The following is a 20,977-nucleotide window of genomic DNA, read 5'->3' on the forward strand; positions in this document are numbered from 1 at the left end:
CAAATTGAAGGAAAGCTCGTAATATCATGTACTCAAAAATAAAGGACTTATCATCCCTTTCTTAACGAGTATTATAAATTTATACTCCGTGTAGAAAAAAAAACGAAGCGAATTTCTATTTTTAATTTAACGTTCTCGATTGAAGTGCCGAATCTACTAGGATTCAGAATGTATTTTGAGCAAACTTGAGACTAGAATAAACTTATAACAGATTTGCGAATACATGAATCCATGAAATACTTGAAACAATAACATTTACTCAAATGCAGTATTCTGCGGTATGTACGCGAGAATATCTTGCGTGGAAAGAAAAGGAGGGACTGCGAACTGATTACAGCGCCTATGACATTTTCTATGTTAAACGTACAGAGCGGTAGCCACCTCTCCATTAGCAAATCGATCTTATATCCCTTACGTGTTATATTTTAAATTCCTTCTCTCCCCATTTCTCAATTTAATGTGTCGCAACGTTGCACACAAACTAATATTTTATTTTGTGCGTAACGTTGCGAAATGTACTACCTAAAAGAAATTATTCTTTATCAACATTGTTGCGCAGCTTTCATAGACTCTGCATAGAGAGAACGATTTAGTTGAATCTAACGAATGCTTATTTGGAATAGTCGAAATAAATTTTTTGATTGGTCGAACAAAATTTTGTTTGACGCAACAGAAACATTTCGTTGGAACTAAGCTGCAACAAAATATTTTTGTTGCGTCAAACAAAACTTCGTTCGATCAATCCAAAAATTTATTTGAACTATTCTAAATAAGCATTTGTTAAATTCAACTAAATCGTTCTCTCTGTGTATAATTAATTCGCAGTTGATTGAACTACTATGAGTAGTTGATGTGAGACTAGTATAGTTTCATTTAATTAAAAGGTAGGACATCGAATTTTTTCATTTTTCATGGTATACAAACATTTTGTTTGGACAATAGAATTATTTAAATCAGACCGGAAACATCTGTTAATATTTCGCTGAGATTAAAACGGCGAATGGGAGTAAAGTTATGCGCGAATAAAATATCGAAGGAAAAATGTAGATTTGTTGCAATTTCCTGAATTGGAATGCGGAAGGTAATAACGCATCGATTTATTTTTACCGAGATGCGGAAACACGGATTTCTCATTTATTGCTTCGTGCCTGCCCTCGACAATAAATTTACTCAAAAATGTTCTGTACTCCAGTAAATTTGACGCTTAAATTAAAAAAACATTAAATTGAAGCAAGAATATTATAAATATAGATTAAAATAAAAATTAGGTTTACTTCTTATATAAGTTTGATAATATATTCTTGAAAAGGAAAATAAATTGCTCTTTCTCGATATTATAATGAACTTTTTTGAAACTTGTATGGTCTTTTCAGATATTATTATCAAGAAAATAATTTTCGGCAAGGATAAAATCACACATTATCTAAATGAAGAAACGTAAACCGAATGATCGAGTTTATTTTTTCTTTTTCTTTTTTAATAGGAGGATAATATTTTTTTATGTGAGGAAAAGCGAGGAGATATACGCGATCAGCTTCCGTAATACGTACAATTATGCGACGTGCGAATGAACACGGCTGCAGGCTTCTTCTCGCCGCAGGACGGGATGCAAAAGCAAGAGTGAGGTTGCCGACGTGATAATTAGTATCGGATACCGAAGTTTTCGCAAGGAGATGCACGAGAGACACGACCGTGATCGTTCTCGTACGTCCACTTGATGAATCACGGGACGAAATCTCGGCGCGCGGCGCTCATTGCCGCGCAACGTCCGCAAAACGAGCCCGATAACAATGCCGTGTGTTTAAAGCCAGTGCCGCGACCGTCGCGACGCGGCACCGTCTATTAAAATAACTCGGGATTAATTAGCGTTAATGAATACCTGGCTATTGGCAAGCGTGGCGCATACTTCGCCGGTCGTCTCGCGCGCGTTACTTTATCGTCTGTTCCGCATTTACTCGCGCAATCCTCCGCGAGAGCCGAGCGTTCGTTTCCCTCTTAAGAGAATTCGTATCGGTCACCAATTTGACAGTCGCATTTCGAGCGTCATGACCATATATGTTTCATGACGAAGTCAGCGATATCAGCGATACTATATGCGACAGAGAAAAAATATCTTTCCCCGACGCTGAATCTTCTTCTGTCGCTCTCTTGTATGTTCCTTTTGTATTACTTTCTATCATTTTTCATTTCTCATGTATCTAGGCCCATCTTTTTTATTTTTCACTAATTGCATCAATTCTAGATATTCTGGATATAAAGAAATGCAACATTTTTCCATTTCTTATATAAATTTAATTTGTTTCTCAGATTCTCTTCTAATGAATTCTCCTCCCTTCTTTAAATTATGTCATTTAAATCATTTCAATCAATAGAATCTTTTGGGAAATAACATTTGTTAAATATGTTCAAAGAAAAAGATGAAACATTTCCCTTCCAGAATTCCTTCGTAAGCGACAGCTGAAATCGTCGTTCTCTTCCGCAGGAAAGCTGACACATTCGATTAAAATTGCATATACAATGTAATCGCGGCATAATCAGTCCATCGCGCCCAACGTTGCAGTGTACGAATATGAGGCCGAGCGCGCGCGTGTGTGAGTAATGTCCCGCGCACGGTCATTTCTCTCTCCTTACACATTCTATCCCATGAATCACGGCGACGAACGCGAACGCGAAGCCGAACGGCGGGCGCGACTTAGGCCGCGCGCCCGTACTATTTCCATCGGCTTTATTAAATCCAACGTTCCATAAAACAAAATCGTCAATTAGGGAGGACCTCGTCTCAAAGCGATTACGCGCCAGTCACGGCTTCGGCGTGCCGGTCGAGCGAGCGTAAAGCGCGAACGCTCGATTACGTAAACAGAAGCGGGCCCGCTAATCCACGCTGTGATCAAGACAAATGCATTTTCGCGCGAATGAGTTCGCACCCGCGCTTTATCCGACCGTGCCGTCGCGCGCGTCCGACTCGATTGGGATCCGAGAGTCGGCTCGGGAATACGCCGACACCCCGCGTCGGGACGAGACCTTCGACCCGGGGCGCACCTGCGTCGCCGTGCGGTACCGATAAATCGCGCGGGCGCGAGCTGCCGCGCCGGGCCGGACACGCGCGGGAGCGACTCGTGCTGGATCGGCTGGGGATAAAGCGGTAAAAGCTTGATATCCAGCCGATCCCCTCGTTACGTCGCGACCGCGGCCTGCCGCGTAATTTATGATTGCGCTAGAACACGCGTGAAGCCTATCTATACCAGCCGCGACTATACCGGCTGCCAAGCGACTTAGCGAAGCGTGTCCCACTAGCCAGCGCGGTGGAGCCTGATTATTTTAATTGATGCACCGCCGTTACGTCCCATTTAATTGCCGTTATTCGAAAACAGTCGTCGTCGTCGTCGTCGTCGTCGTCGTCGTCGAAGCGAACGTGCGCGCGTTCGCGAACGCGCCCTCGCGAAATGCGAAGAAGCCCGTCGCGGTTCGGGACCTGCGGAGAGATCGGAGGGATGATCGGGTGTCTTTTCCGATGGTCGTGGGCGGGATGAACGGGCGTGATTACGGGCGAAATGCAGGTGCGACCCGCGGGTATTGTTGTTGTTCGGTTGTTGGGTCGCGCTCGGCGATGGCAGCGTGCGGAAATATTAGAAGTCGGCAGGAATTTGTGGCAATTTCGAACTTGCTCGGATTTTCAGTCATCGGCGTTAACGCGCGTCTCGTGTTGGGGATTTACCATATTTTGTGACTTGTCGCCCCCCGTGGGCGTTGAAAATGTGACCGTTCGGACAAATTTTACAATCATCCGCAACAGTTGATCTAGATAGGTAAAACAATGTAAAGAATTTCGCTGTTAGCATTATAAAAGAAGTTGCATTGAATGAGAGTCATTTTGTAACGTACGAACAAAATTCAGAAACGGATTTATACTTCGAGAACTTTGATTCTCAATATATCAACGAATTCTATAAATATATATAAACTCTGAATAATAATAAATATAATTAATTAATTCGTTTCTTTTTTAAATAGCGCCGGAAGATTCTCCAACATAATTATCCGATGTCATTCATTTTGTAAAAGATCAAGACATGAACGATAATATTTGGCTTCATCATTTCTTTAATTTATTATTTTATACGGAGAATATTCCTCCCGACGTATCTTCCTCTTTCGCATTAAGATGTCACACCTTTTTTAAATGGCGTCGGGAACACGCAACTTTCCTTAGCGTTAATCCTGTGGCAGGCAGCGTGTTAGTTGCTCTGACTTGTCGACTTTGTTTGCTCGGTTGGATATCGAAAGGCGAGATTTAACGCACGTTTACGTCGTAGGGAAATGGATGCGCTTCTCGATGCGAATAATTTGCAAGTTGTTTGTTTCCATCGCGACTCAGTGATTGCTCTTTTGATCATCGCGATCACAGCGAGAACGTACCCTCGCGATGTGATTCGAGTAACGCCGCGATATGAGGCGCTGAGAGACGATGACGGCCTCGTCTTTAATGTGCTTCCTTTGCGCGCGCGTCGCCCGATTTGGATGTGCGGTATGCGAGGTGTAGGGCAGAAGTTTGCTGTGCTTGACGATCAAACGACTTGTTGAGACGCTCAAAGGCACGCACGTCGAGTATTTACGTGCCCTCGTAAATTACATCGCTCTTAAGGCAATACAAGTGATTGTTTCTCGCTGATGGGACGCCAACTTCATACGCGTTTACAACGTCGGGCGAATATTGCGCGTTTTCGATCCTGAGAGACAATCGACCTGCTGCGAAGTACCGCTTATATATCGATATATCGCTTCACGTAGTAATATTGTCACGCATGTTTTTACGCAATATTTACACACGTTGACGCATTATTATCGTCCGTCCTCCGGCTTGTGTCCAAAGTCATTCATCTTGCGACCTGACTCTTACAGGCCATTATCTTTTTCACCTTAGAAATATCTCCATCGTATATACTCCTGCCTCTTGCTCTCATCCAATCTTCCACGATCTGAATTTCTTTTCATTTTCATTCGTTTTGCAACGGATCCTCGCGTCATTAGTTTCTCATCCCGGAACTTATCGAGCTTTTCTGCAATGTTAATTCCGAAAGACACCCACCGGCGCGAATTCTCGTCGCGGGATAAGACGGAGTGAGAAGAAGCAGAGGGAGGGGGAGGGGGGGGGAGGGGCAGGACGAGACGCCACGGGCTGTCTCACAAGCGGTCTTATTAAATCCAATTTGATAAATCATTTAAAAAATCAGGTCGCATAAATCAGCGGACAACTCGAATCACTCGACTTGACTTACGCGGAATTCTCCGCAAGGCATCGTGCGACGAATAAATATTCGCGCTCACGTTCGCGCTCGCGCGACAAGTTACCTCGAAAAATACTCGCGCTTTCGTCGGGAGGATAAGAAAATTCAAGCCGCCGCCGCCGGAGTGCCATATATTGCCACGGTACATTAGTATGACGCATCGTCGCCGGAGTCCTCGGCGCGGTGGAACGCGAATTTAAGCGCGGACGAAAACGCAGCCAAGGTACATACTCCGTTGCACCAGGAATCCGCTAATGTATCCGGAAAACGTTATTCCCCCGCGTGCTCGCTCGCTCGCTCGCTCGCACCGTCACTAAAGGAATAAAGGAATCGACGACGAGCCTTTTCTGTCTCCCCTTCGCGCGCCGCTCGATCTTTTCGCACGCACGCACGCACGCACGCAGATTAACACCAGGACTACCGACGATTAACGCGGCCTATTTCTACCGGAATAACCGAGAATCACGGGTTCTTTGAGGGTCCGTGAGAAGAAGCACGCGTTGGAAGGACGCGAGGGCAGAAATGTTTATTCGTTTCTTTGTTACTTTCATCCGACGTCTGTCGAAAAAGTACAAAATTGCGTGCATTGTCGCGCAAGTTCAAGCAATTCTCACTTGCGAACTTTGAAAATCGATCAGCTGGTCGACCGCTTGGCGGAGCTTCGGCGTTAATGGTCATGCGCGTCGATACGCGATGCAGTTCACGCGCAACGCACGAGAGAAAGAAGCAGCCGTCTAATTGAAACTAATTGAAACGCGGACGTCGACGTCGTCTTTTCGACGACCGCACGTGATCGATACGCGAGCCGATCTTGCGCACCGGGTCCCCCGGGTTCCGTCGAACGATCCCTCATTTAGAACGCCGGATGCTCGCGGAACAGCGAGTAAATTGAGACGACTTAATTGCATTTCCATCTTCAAAGACGTGTCCTAGACGATTTGCCGAATCCGCGCGCGAGCGCGAGCGCGGACCTCCTCCGACGATACAACGAACCTTTGATTCCCGCTCATTAGCGAGAAACGCATCGGTGGCTGCGAACTCTTGCCGGGACAAGAGGCGCTCTAAGCTCGCCGCAGAGAAGAGCGTTAGCCCGGCCGGACATTTTTCCCAAAAGAAAGTCGACCGGCAGCGGCGTTTAGCCTTCGCACCCGAAATTATTCCACGTGGGCGAAGAGCAACCCATTTCGACGATATACACAGCGACCAGCCGGCCGAAATAGGATCAATTAGAACGAAGCGTCCTCGCAGCCGCGGGGTCGATGTCGGAAAAAAGGAAGAAGAAACGAAGAGGTCGTTAGAGTCGCATGAGCTCGCGATTGTCTACGTGTCTATATCTACGCGACATCCTTGCTTCCTCTTCGCTTGGAGATACAGCGAGGCAAAAACCGCGATTGATATCTTCATCTCTTCCTCTCTTTCGAGGATAATTGAGGCGAAACGCGAAAATTCACGGAAGTGACCGGATTCCGGATGGATTTCCGGATGGAAATGTCACGTGCAGCGAATTCGTTGATGCAGAGGCGTTTTCTTCGAGTGTAAATCTACTTTCGAAGCTTACCCGTACGACTTTTCTCTTCGAGTCTTTTTTCAGTGCTAATAATAACATTCTTTGCTTTATCATATATATATATATATATATATATATATTTGGATAAACTACTGCGAATGTGTGCTTGTGAAATTTGTCTAATAATAATAACATCTCTCTCTCTCTCTCTCTCTCTCTCTCTCTCCCCTCTCTTTCTGTGTCGCGAGCCAACATGGCGAGAAACTTCGTTTCTTCCGCTCTCGCTTTACACGATGTTACATCTTCGGACGGTCCAATCGCTGCTGCTCGGAGATAACGATGCACACACGTGTCGCAATCTCACGTGCAGAGGCTGCGAAGAACGCTCTCGACATTTATTTCCTTCCTATATAGCGTAACAACAACGATATAACGTGCGTCGCTCCCTCGGCGCAAGTCCTGGCGGCTCGACACGCGCACTTATATGCGCGCTTGGCCGTCGGTGCGTGTCAACTTATAAACACATTTTCGTTTTCAGATACACGTCCCTCGCGCGTCTCGTCCGGTCGGCCGTAAGTTGACCAGTTATTTTCGTCGCTCTTACCTAACGTTACAAGGCATTACGACTTAATCCGCCGATTTATCGAGTCAATTAGCGCGCCTCGACACGGTTATGGAGTGAGTGTCTGGGATGTATCAACGTCGGAATAATTGAGAAATATCGCCTGCCTACCGTCGATCCAATTTCTCCTATCCCGTTGGAAGAAGGCTAACTTGATTGTCGATTGTCGCGCGCGTGTTTCTCACGAACTTGTTCGTCGACGATTCGCCTCTCGCGACGTACTACTTACGTCCTCGGTTTCGAAACTGCGTCCAACTGCAACGAAAGCGATTTCAATCTGTCGCTAATAAAAATCAGTTCGATTCCAAATCCAATGATTTCTTAAATCCAAGTTTCACAGTTCCAGCGCACTTCCTCGCGGGAAGAAACGACCCGAGACCTCTGTACGATCCAAACCGAGCACAACAATCTGATGTCTGAAATTGAATTTGACAAGCTGCTTGTCTCGGAGAGGAGATAACCGCCCGCGCTTTGTCATCACTCACCGCAATATTCAGTATCAGACAGTCCGCGCAGGACGCGCCGCAACCTGCGAGCAATTTTTCAGAATGCTCGACTGACGTCCGCTCTCGGCGATTACAACACGTTGCATCCCTTATTAGCGAATGTTAATAAATACCGGAAGGAGAGTGTCCATCCGGCGGACGCGTGCACACGTGCCGAGAATTACACCGCGGTGTGGCGCGGCTCGTCGGCTCGGCTCTGTATAAATAATTTACGCCACCGTCGAAAACTATTCGATGTCGTGATTGCGCGGTACACCGAACGCATCTGGCAAGCAACCTCGGCGGTATATCATCCGCGGAAGTATGATCCGCGGGACGCGGGGTATATCATACCCGCGTCCCGCGGGGGGTGATTTATAAATAAATAGCCGGCTCTTGCCAAACAATCGCTTCGATCGTGATCGATGCTGTCTGCGGTTACTCGCGCGCGCTTATTTCCGCGCATAAAAGCGAAACTCTCGTCTGGCCCGCCGAATTGCGACAGCAGCCTTTTCTTTCGCCCTCGTTCGCTGTCTAGCGAACATGCGCGATCTAGCGACAACTCACAGTTGAAAAGTAAATTCCCCTTGGCTCTTCCTCCGTTCCTCTTGCCTAGCTCACGCTAATCACGTTAACTTCCATCGGCCGGATTTGCTTCATCAGCGAGATTTCACCGCCGCTATATAATCGTTGTGTTGCTTGACGATTTTCACTATTTCCATATCATCAGGCACTAAGCGCGGCCTACGTAAAATCCTCTTAGCATTTTCATTATCTCAACATCTTAGCAGCTATGAATATTTATGGCCGCTTCGCTCCTTTTAATTTTACTAGACACTACAAACGCGGGCGCACCAGCGCGCTACATTGATCCTCCAGTCTTTTTATAAGCAATCTTGTGCCACGGAAACACCTACCCGCACGGTAATTTTTAACTCGTCGGCTATCAATGTGATTTACGTCTGAACGCTCTGCAAGCACTACGTAATACGACGCTCCGTGAGCCTCGTGATATCGTACGTTCACTATTTTGCGCTGATTTTCAGCGACATCCAGCTCTCTTCGTCCAAGCCCTCACACATCCAGTAATGTTTTATCCGTCGTCCCGCATCGATCGCACCTCACTACGCACTGCACTACGCTTGCGACAGTGATCGTTTCAAGTTCACCCTTGGCGATTTCACGGAAAGTGTATGACTCCGGTGCTTTGAGAATATAGCCGTGAGTCGTGAATCATGTGTAAACAATCGAACATCATGCTTTCGACTAGGAGAAAAAGGCTCATATCCTTTCGCGGATTTGTATGCTCTGTCAAAAGAAAAGACTTGTTTCGCGAGAATTCCAAGTTCCGATCCTACAATTTCTAATTCTCATTTCAGCCAAATTAACAACATTATAATGTATCGTGAATGGAAAATTTGGAAAATTTGGAAAATTAGCAATCGTGATATTTTTGTGATAAGTACTACCATAATTATGTTATCGATAACAATCTTATCGTTGTTTCGAACTCTCCGAAAACCAAGAAGTCAAAATCGGTTACGTTTTGCAGTGTTTACACAATCTGAAGTAAAACATATAATGTATATTACCAAATATATATATATAGAGTGAAATACAATGTTTTCGTCTTAATAACGAGAAGAATGCTCGTGGACACAAACACGTTGACCTTTCGCAATCGTCGTAACTTAACGATTTTTACTTCGATTATCGTGTTCTAGTCTTCGATCGAAACGGTCGAAATGACAAAATCTGTAAACTTACCTTCGAGTCGAGCTCAAATCGAATCCTCCGGCGCAGCATCCGCATCCGTCGAAATTGCATCTCCCGGGAACCACAATGTAGTTACAAACTTCGTTAGATCCAAAAGTTTAAAAACCAGTTAAAAACCAGCGAGTTTTCTGGTTGGTCGTATCGACAGAGCTCGATGTATCACGAATACAAAAATTCAAGCTGCATATTTTTTTTTTTTTAAGCAAAAGAAGTAAAAAGTATCGGTTATTCTCGAGCCTCGAGGTTGCTTTCATCACTCAAGACGATCCTTACGGCGATTTAACAATGATTCAGCTTTACGATGATTTAACTTACGACGATCACGCTGACTTAACGTGTGCAAAGAGTGTAACATGTTTTTGTGTATCAATCAACTCGGAACAAATATTGACGTTATATATTTTATAGTATTTAATCTCCTCTTGCCATCGAAACGCAAAACCTCCGCGATAAGAGTCATCCGTTGAAATCGTTCGATTAAGCGACAATAAGCGCAAAAAATAAGCACAACCAGGAGATAACATATCTTTATTACAATGTAATAAAAATAAATATTACCTACATTTGTAGCTGTTGTATATGTAGCTACATTTGTACATGTTGTATATAATTAAATAATGTAATAATGGCGATTTTTACGTCATTTATGAAGAATCAGCCGTGCATCTGTGCATAATTTATCGCGCGGATCATACGCGCGAGAAGCGAGCGAGCGGCTTCTCGAAACTTTATTCACGCCTGGTTCTTGCGGAATTGGTTTTTCTCTTTAGCCGGAGTCTGATTAAAGATTCCGGCCGTTCTCATAAGTCTATATATAATTCCTGATGTTCGGTGTCTTAGTAACTAAGCTTCCAATGAAATTCCAATTAAAATATTGTTAAAACGATATCCACTTGAAATACGAGAGAGAAATGAGAAAGTTTCGTTGCCGATTTTCCTCGCGGAAACGATTGTCTCGGTCTGAGAGGCCGCCGTCGCTGTTCCTGATCGTTTGTTACTTACGGAGATTATCGATCTCAGGAGTTTCGTTAAACAAACCTGTCGACTGTGGCGCTAGAACTTCGCAGTTTTCACAACCGCGATGGTTCTGCGCTCGTTCAAAAGGACGCTGCTTCGTATAAAGGACGAGCGAGAAGTGCTAAGAGAGAGAGAGAGAGAGAGAGAGAGAGAGAGAGAGAGAGAGAGAGAAAGGGGGAGTGGGTCGGACTTACCTGTTTTCGTTTCGCGTTCATCGGCGCGTGTCGGCGGCATTCGTCGTTCCAACTAATATTATTAGTTTCGTACCGCTCGCTCTCTCGATTACGCGCGCCGCGGGTATATCTTCATCCGTATTTTCGTGCCAGCGACACGTCCGTAGACCCTGGTGGATGTGGGTGGCTAATTAGTCATCGACGCGCCCGATAATTCGCCGCGAGATCCCACGTCGACTCGCTACACTCGAGTCGTTACGTCGGAGCACCGTTAAATATATTGCGTCCGGATATATATACGGAAAAAAAGATCTCAGGTCGCGAGCACGTGTAACCGAATAGGCACCAGGCGAGAATTCAATGATGAAGAATGATACCGAGAGGACTCCAATAATGCCTTTCTCACTGCTCGTTGGGGTATTTTCATCTTTTTGCACCATGATGATTGCTTATGAGAAGAATCGGCGACTCAATCATGTGAAATGTAACGATAATGTGACTGAGTAAGCGATTCTTTTCAAAAGCGACTTGAATTGAAATTTTAATCTTACTTTCGACTTCAATGCTCCATTTAACGTAAATTCAATACTTCGCAGCTTCTTTTGATTGTAATTAATCTACGGCTTTGCGAGAAGCTCTTTTAAGAACCTTGCAAATGGCAAACTGTGCCTTTCCGCCATTTAGAGACGCCGAGCTGAGAGGGTAGCTTCTAGATGAATTAAATTATATATAATTCTATACATAAATTAAATTTCCATTGATCCATCAGCTAGCTATATAGATGCTAGATAGGTCAGATCGAAAATAGGGCCGAAATATCGATGATACAGAAATGTGTAAATATGACACGCTCCGGCCGAAGTGGGGAGGGCGTTATTGAGGTTTTCTGTATCTCTGTTACAGCGATTGAGAAGAATCGTTTGAACATTCGTATTACAGACCATATTACAGACCGATCGTGATGACAGTAATAATTGACTGACTAGAAATCTCCTACACGAATCTGCCTCTAAAATCGAATTTTCCATTCAGTCTCCTTATTCTTTTTGCGAGCAACAAAAAATTCAATCACATTAACGAGACCGGTACTTATCGCGCGCAACTTTTTACACACTTGATTTGCATTATTTCCTATCAACGATAACCAGCAGGTTTCATCGCGCAAAGAAACTGCACTGTCGAAACCTCCTTCGCGATTTATTCGTTCTGTGTACCATAATGTAAGTGCACCACTGTACTTGTGTAATACTATTGTACATTATATACTGCATACTACAAGTATATATTGTCATTGTGCGCGCGAAAATGAGAAAGAGCTTAATGGCAAGTCGATGGACGTATCGCGATGTTGTCTCGCGACGGTACCTCCTTTCTTTTCTCACGCGGACGAGTGCAAACAATCGCTGGGGGCGCGTTGTTGTTTCTTTCAGAGATTCTTTTTGTTTCTTTTTCTTTGTAAGAGGCGGAGGGTACTTCCCTCCAGATACACGTATATAATTATCCGATTATCCGAAAGCGTAACATCGGCTTTCACGAGGGACGGTGCGTAGCTTCCACGAAGGTGGGCGAAAAATACTCGGAGTCGAGTTTAAGACGGAAAGACGGAGACGCGCGTGTTCGGTCGGTGCCAAGAATAACGGCTTCAAAGCCCTTAAGTCGCAGTACATAACTTATGCAAATGCTTTCTCCGCGAGCGAAGGACAAGGAAAAACGGAGAAAAAGAAGAGAGAGAGAGAGAGGGGGGAAGGGAGAGGATGGAGGGGGGAGAGAGAGAGAGAGAGAGAGAGGGGGGAAGGGAGAGAGAGAGAGAGAGAGAAAGCGCCGGCTCTCTCCTCCCGTTTGGGAGTCGGGCTCGCAATTCATCCGTATCTGGATACACACGGCGACGGCGAAGGCGACGGACGAAAGAGCGTCTAAAGTACGTTTAAACGCAGTTTGTACTTCGCGCTTCGCCCTCGTGCTCGCAGTTTGCTCTGGAATCGTGCCGATCTCGCTGCGTTAAGCCGCATTGCGAACATGAAATCTGATTCCGGCGACTCGCGATATTTTGTTGCCGCTGCTCGCTTGCTCCCCCTCCTCTCCGCTCATCTCTCACGCTTGTATTCTCGGTGTTTCAGGTTTCGAGCAGGCCGAGACGTTGTCCGCGCAAAGCAACGGCAGCAGCTTGGATTGTCTCAACATGATCGTGCAGAGCATCAACGGGCCCCTCCAACCGCCCCCTGACGCTCATTACTCCACGCATCATTGAAGTCTGCACGGTACCGATATTTAATTCTCTGTCGGGACGGCCTCTTCTGTTCCCCTTTGATTCTCACGACGGCGACTCACGACGCGACGCTCACGGTGCATCTCTCGAGTGAATGCATAAATACAGCCAAAGACTCGGCTATTCTCGCGCAGAATAGCCCCGCCGCGTTACACACAGAGCGCTTCAGGAATTGTCGAAAGTGTACTTTTATCGATCCGCGACTCTCGGGGTAAACGACCGCCATTCGAAGTCGCTAAGTCGATAATTACGCGAATATTATGTCTGAAATTTATGATTCAAAGCCTTAGGGCGAATCGAGTCTCAGGAGGGTGAGTAAAAATCGATTTCGAAACGGAACATCGTTTTCTTATTAGTCTCTACACCGAGGTATTTCTTCTCCGACAAAGATTTTCCTCCAGTTTGATTTATTTTTATGGCGACAAACGACGATTGTTTTCAAGAAAATGAGGAAAAGTCGACTGTGAATCTGAAGAGCTTCTAGTCTGAAAAGAGACGCATACTACCTCTCTCTCTCTCTCTCTCTCTCTCTCTCTCTCTCTCTCTCTCTCTCTCTCTCTCTCTTCCTTTCTGAAACTCCGTGTATATTCTCACCGGCCGGTATGCCGGACATATTCGCGCAAATTTTCATCGAAGCGAGGATTACGGATGTCGCGAGGATTAACAAGCGCGGAATATTCGACGGAGTTATGCAGATAAGTTTGTCCGATCGTTGTCGACAGATCTATGCGAGATATTGGAAGCGCCATAAAATAGTGAAATATTTTATCTATACCAAAGGAGAATATTTTTAGAGATAATTTTAACCTGTGCGAGCGGAGCACAGATATTGAGCACTTAAGATATAAGTAGGTACCACGCGGAGCAGGTGAGGGAACGTGAAAATCCGCGGCAGGAGATTGTATTTTTAAACAAATTTCAAAAATCGATTTCGCCGTTGTAAAAGTTTGGCAGGAAGTTATTATCCGTCAGCGATTCTACAATTATCGCTTTTTAAGTGTCCAAGTCCAAGAAGTTAAATCGCTTTTGAATGAAATTTTTGCATTAGAAGGTAATGAAAATTTTTTAATTATTAATCAGGAATTATTATCAATTATTATTAAGATCGAGACACCATCAGGAGAATGTTTCCATCTTTTCTCTCGAGTATAACTAGAAACCTCGTGATTCTATCGTCATTGAAAAATTATGTATTTAAATAAACCGCAATGTTCGAAGGTATTCATCTATTTGATGTGGATTTCTAAGGAAGATTAATCTTTATACTTCTGCTTTTGTCAATAGTCAATCGTGGTAAATGCGACATGCGAAACGACGCAAGCGCCAAAAGTATCATCGGTCACGCTTTAATCTTTAATTTATTTTCAGTGTGATATAGCGCGTATTCCTTTCTTTCAGTATTTTCACCATTGTAATTGCAACGCGCACGCACACACACACACACACACACACACACACACAAACACACACTCTCTCTCTCTCTCTTTTTCTCTCTCTCTTTTGTATAGAACTTTTTCTTAATTATTCGAGGCCACCGTCGCGCCACGTTTACATCGTTTTGCATTTCCAAGCCCGAAATCACGAGTCCAGTTTTCGACGTGGCGAATGATTGCCTTTCAAAAGTTTTACGAGAGACGTCTGCGTCTCTCGCTTAACGACTCCCACAAGAACAAATCGCCAGACTTTTTATGCGCCTACGAGTGAGCGAGCGAGCGAGTGAGCGAGCGAGCGGCCACATTAGTGTGTCAGCGAGCTTTGTTGACACCGCGATGATGTAAATATGTGGAATGATGAAACAATAAAGTGAGGAGTAACAGAAGAGTGAGCACTCCGTGTGCACGTCCACGTCCCTTTCGGTTCCTTCGTTTCCGAGGTCTTCGTATTCGTCGGTCTCGCGGCGAATCTTCGGCGAGCGCTTCTTCGCATTCCCTTTAACAAGCGCCCGTCAGATAGCGGCCGAGAGTCATTTATCAGACAGCGGATAATTAATCAGCCGGCTAACCGTCACCGCGCTATTAAGGACCACATATTTTAACGCTACGTCTTAGCGGTTACGTACTCATCGTACATGATTGATGACGTATCGGCGCGTTCGCGAGCATTTAACGCGTGTCCGAACATCTAAACGCTGATTCCTCGGTCACCTCCATCTGTCAAATTTTTGCGGCTCTCCGGTTACGAAGAGGAGAAGAGAAGATGCATGAAAGAGCCACAATCTGCACATGCGAACATATCGTGGAGAGCGCTCGAAATTTTTATTCGCCCGGAACAACTTTTGTACCACGTACATGCAGCTTTTTCTCAATGAATTCAATCGACCATCGTCGTTTTATATTCCCGGGCTCGACATCACAAGTCTGCGCCGGAGACGGCGATTTTTTACAGCGCTAATTTTTATATATAAATTTTTATATTTTTATAACGCTGTGTCACGAGATTTACATACAGCCGAATTTGCGCACACGCGTAACGGTGAAGATACGTTTTGAGAGGCGCCGCGGAGAGATCGTCGATACCGCTGTGCCTACATTTTTATGACGCGATACCACTTCGACTCTGCCATCCGAGGAAAATGGACGTAAAAGTGTCAGCTGCCGCGTCGTTGCGTTTCCACTCCAAGTGTCACTTCCTCTGAATTCCTACTTAAGGAGGTTTTCCGGTGTGAATACCCGTTTTCAAGGTGATTTTTGGGAATTAAATTTACAAAACTGGTTAAACCTACAGATCTAAGGTTTCGTATTCGTATTTATTTATATTTGATATAATATATCAAATTTTTTAAAAGCTTTTTAATGCAAACTGTGCAAGATATAGGATGACGCACAGGCCATGTCACAAAATTTCTCTCCCATCGGGCGTGGTGATTGCCGCGCGCCGTCCTCGTCATCTGAAATAAACGAAACTTGTTTCATTTTATTCTTTACGAATGTAGTTATATATATATATATCGTTTGAACTTCCAATAAATAATAGGAAGAAAAAATGACAAAATGGCGCCGCTTGAAAGAGAGTACTCTGATCTTTACTAAAAAATTTTCACTTATCGCGGTCCGGAGAAATAGTAATTTTAAACGGATCACAAAGTTGGAGGTTCGAACGATAGCCTCATATGTACACTATATGTGTGCAAAATAAGTAAGTCGATCGGTCCAGTAGTCTGTGAGAAAAATACACGCCCATATTGAAAAATATCGTTTCGAGAAAAATGCGTTTAAAGTTTCTCATACAGTTTCGAGGTGGATAATGAGTAATTTCAGTAACTTACTCCTACCATAACCGTAAAGAATGTCTTCCTCAACTTTGGAAAAGTTATGTTGAGCAGCTGCTTCTTCTCTTCTGGCAATCCTTGCCTCTTTGGGTTCGTAAGACGCCCGCTCTTCAGAACGTTTGATGCGCTCGTTGTCTCTAGTATCTGCGTAGATGTTTGCATTGTGACCGATTTTTAGTTCCATCACATCCATAATTCTCTCTCTGTAAAACCCTCCTTTAAAAATGCAAATGGCCAAGAATGTTGCAATGCCTATAGTCTTTTTGCCACAGTGCAAATATTTCAGACAAATTGTCCAGATTATTGAATTTGTACTTTCGTTGTTATTTTGTTGGTGAAAAATCCAAGGCATCACTTCGATAAATCGTCTGCTGTTAATTCTTTATAAATCGGTCTGACGACATTTGACACCTCATCGTCCGCCGCACTTTAATCCCGGGCGACGCGCTGTGTCTTTTAAACCTTTATAACTCAGTCAATTTCAGAAATTTTATCTTAATATTTTATGGACATATTTTCAAGATCTCAAACTATAAGAATATGAAAAAGAAGTCGATTTTTTTCAACGGTCACACCGGAAAACTCCCTTAAACGGAAATCTCGAGTGCCTCGGGTGTCGTAAAAACCCAGTCTCTTAGCCAATGTACACAATGTGCCGTGCGAGTCACGACGGCGATTTACCGTAAATCGTATTAGATCGTTACAGCGACCAGATTCTCGATCGCACGAGACATTACGAGCCCGAGGCGCTACGTTTGCTCGCGCGAACGAATATTACACGTGAACGAAATCGCGATCCTTCCCGTCTCCTCGATCACAACTCCGGTAACGTTCACGAGCGAGCGCTACGAGCGATAAAAAGCGAGTGATTCGTAATAACGTAAGGATCAATCGCATGAGCCGTAGGATGAAGCCCCGCGCAGGCCGCGCAACTTGCGACCTCAGCCCTTCCTCGGGACTTACATCTATCGTTGTGTCCTTTTCGGCAACCCTTCGCAGCACTAAAACACCGCAAAAATCAGATGGACCATCTTCGAGAAAAATTCGTGGAAAAACTCTCATACAAAATTGATAAATTTCGAATTCTTCGGATCTTGGGCCAAGAGTCTCGGAGAATGAATACTTCAGCAACATTTCGCAATATCGTTAAATGACGTTAATTTCCTGAATGTACAACAAAGTAAAAGAGCGTGGGAAATTTTTCGACGCGCTGAGCGAGCTTCTAAGCGAGGCTCTCTCGCTAATGAAACAGAGCAAAAAATTTAAGCCAGACAAACTGGAGGAAATCCATTTTGCGAAATGATGAACTTTTTTGAGTCTCTGAGGACGAAAAATATCCTGAGAAGCGAATGCGATTTACGATATATCTCGTCATATCGTTGAACGATGTTATCACCTGGGAATCACCTGGGAATACAAAGAGAAGAACGAGAGCGTGAGAAACCTCCAGATTCGCATTTTTAAACGAGTCACACCCTCGCTACTATCTGCCGCTGGGGATCATTTGCGTCGTCGTTATTCTCCTGCGACCCTTTCATCGTTTAACACGCTGTTTTGACCGGGTCGCCGTCGGCCGTGTCGCCAAAGACAGCCGAAATTGCCGGCGATTTATGAGAGACGCTCCAAGGACCTCGTCGTCGCTGGCTAGCCGTGAAAGCGGCACGGGAAATTGGAGCGGAGAGGGATCGACCGGACATACTCCGGCTAGTAAATCCGAAAGCTTGTCAGTGTCGTCGCACGACTCCGCCGGAATATCGGCACGTTTCGAAAACAGGGCACGTCCCTCGAGGCACGTCGAATGCATCTGCGCCCATCCGTCACGCCGCGCTATTAACGGCAAATTTAGAATCCGAGCTTCTTATGGGGATTCATTCCTCTCCGCGCCCTGCTTTTCCCATATCCTGTAAGTGCCCTCATATATATATATATATATACCATATATATATCGCCGGTGTTTTGTCGGCGTCGGATCGTCACCCGATGCCCGTCGACGTCGCTCAACGCTCCTAAAACATCCTAAACGCCGTGTCCTCCCCGAGGATTAAGCTCACAGGCGCGCAGCCCCTTCACTTGAAAGCCTTTGTGAGTATCATTAGTGCGAAGCTTCGAAGTTTCGCGGCTCCTCATCGGAAGACGCGGTTGCCGAAGTCGACTCGAGTCGCCCGACTCGAAAGAGAGACCAAGAGGAAAAAGTAGGAAGCACTTCTCGAGGTGTTACAGTGCGTCTTTATCCTCTCTCGAAAGAGATTTCAGCAATTCCTTCTCTCCTTTCCTTTTTTCCTCGCGTGCTTTTCCAATCGACCGGCTTGACTCGCACACCAACACCTGTAATCGCGCGTAGGTGCCCAGAGGCGCCGCTGCGCTCTTCTTGTTCAGCCGGTCGCGCAGCGGAGGTCCAGCAAATTGGGAATCATCCTCCTCCGGAGCTCTTCGATCACTTGTCAAGCGGTACAACGTCCAGATTCGGCCGGCCGGTTGTGACTGTTTGTTCGCACGGCTGTTCCTGCCACGCGCATATATTTTCCGAGGCGGATCCGCGTCGAATTTCAAAGCGCTTCCTCTCGCTCTGTCTTCCCTCCGGTCAAGTAATCGCGCGCGGAAGCTTTTACCGTGCGTTTAATACGTCAGAAAGCGTTTTCCAGATGCTCTCCCTCGTAAAGCATTGAAACGCGAGCGACGTGTTTACCCGTCGCGCGCGGCCGACTTGTCTCCCGCACGCGGATAAAACGGGTTTGTGTTCAGCTCCGAGTCCCGCTCGTTGTAAATCGCCATTGCCAGCTTCCCGTACAATGCACAACAGCGTCAACGCGTAATTACGTATTTAATCCCGCGAAATAGCATCGCTCTGCGTTCCTCTGCGCCTTTGCAGCAAATCCTGACCGTGCAGCTTGCGCGACCTCGGCTCTTTCTCTTATTATTGCCGCCTCTTTCCCAGCACTCTCGGCGCTGAAACCCCGTGAAGAATTTGATAAGTTCAAGAAACTTGTGGAAATCCATTTCGTGAAAGTATGCATTTCGAATTCCCGGGATCCTTGAGGGTGAGTTTTAGTACAACGGTTTTAGCACGGCACAGTACTCGTATATGAATACTGTTGTTGTTGTTACATATCGTCATATCGTTAATAACTTATATCATTCAATGGGAGAAATTTTCCAACGCGTTATACATTTTTAAGCGAGAGCACTCTCGGCACTGAAACGTGGCGAGGGATTTGATAAGTTCGAAAAGTTTGTAAGAATCCATTTCGCGAAATTATGAATGTGGAATTCTCGTGATTTCTGAGAAAGAACTTTGGAGATGTGTGAATGCATTGTGACATCATATCGTCATATCGTTAAATAACGTTTAATGAAAATACAAAAGAACAAGAGAACGTGAAAAAATTTTGCATATTTTTAAGCGAGGCTGTCTCTCGGCACTAAAACATTGCGAAAAATTCTATGAGTTTGAAAAATCCTCGGGAATCCATTTCACGAAATTGTGAACGTTGAATTCTCGAAACTTTTGAGGAGGAACTTTGGATGATATGTAAATCATTAAATGACACGAATAAATCGGAAATAGAAGGGATTAAAAAATATTTTCAAACATATTTTTCGGTGAGGCATACACAGCGAAGTCGTTTGGTAAGAACTCGAAGAACTCGTGGAGAGATCTACTCTGCGAGACCATAAATTTCGGATTCTCTCACAGAATCTTCGTAGAAGAATTTTCGGCTGCTGAGAGTGTGAATACTTTGCTGTATCGCTAGATATCGTTAGATAACGTTAACTCATCGAGAACACAAAGGCATAGGAGCGTGAAAAATTCTGGGACCATCATTCTCGCTCCCGCAAATGAAGCGTGATTGAAGCTGATCTTCCTTTCCCAAGTACACCGCACAATAACTCGAGCGAAAACGCGCTCTGCCGAGACCATACAATTCATCGGTGATCACGATAACGGAAGGATTAATATGCCGCCGTTATATACCGTTTGCAAATAATACGATATGTTCGACTTGGTGAAGCAGAGTCGCCCGATATCGCACATAATGCACGTCGCGTTGTACCGTTGTATATGAGTATGCAGATAGTCGGGCTAACGTACGTATATCGTGTCTCCGACGACACGCGAGGTTCTCGTTCAACTTCGTCGTAACAACATCTGTTGAACCCCTGCAACGCGCGGCCCTTTAGACTCCTCCTCAGGAACTCCGATATCTCGAGGGTCCCTTCGTTTGCCGTCTTCGGTAACAAGTGCGCACTTCAGCATCGCCGCAGAAGATGATCTGACGTGACGCCATGTATCGGAAGTCTTTCCTCCAAGCGCGAAGAACTGGAGAACGTATCGGCTCGAGGAAGTGGAAGATCGAGCCGGCGAGAGAGCAACGTGAAATATAAACGCCTGTACTGTATAATGTTACAGATTCGGATTCTCGTGTGTTATTAAAGTACGGAAGATGCAGATGACATATTTAGAACCTTCCTTCCCTGTTTTGCTCTTGCCCTCAAATTATTTCATACGTTTCTTTTGCACGAAAATTGTCGATTCGAGGAGTCTTTGAAAATATAGAGCTAAGAAGCAGGGTAAGAGTG

The 20,977-nt window shown here is 45.0% G+C and overlaps 1 protein-coding gene across 1 annotated transcript in view; it reads left to right on the forward strand.

Moving 5' to 3' along the window:
* nau (myogenic-determination protein nautilus) overlaps window positions 1-14,950 on the forward strand; it is a 40,254-nt gene extending 25,304 nt beyond the window's left edge. The window contains exon 5 of the mRNA XM_011149128.2: window positions 12,983-14,950. Coding sequence (XP_011147430.1) covers window positions 12,983-13,113 — 131 coding nt within the window. The 3' untranslated portion in view covers window positions 13,114-14,950. The remainder of the gene's footprint in view (window positions 1-12,982) is intronic.
* The last annotated feature ends 6,027 nt before the right edge of the window (window positions 14,951-20,977 follow it).

Source organism: Harpegnathos saltator, unplaced genomic scaffold (assembly GCF_003227715.2).
Source record: "Harpegnathos saltator strain DR-91 unplaced genomic scaffold, Hsal_v8.6 scaffold208, whole genome shotgun sequence".
NCBI lineage: Eukaryota > Metazoa > Arthropoda > Insecta > Hymenoptera > Formicidae > Harpegnathos > Harpegnathos saltator.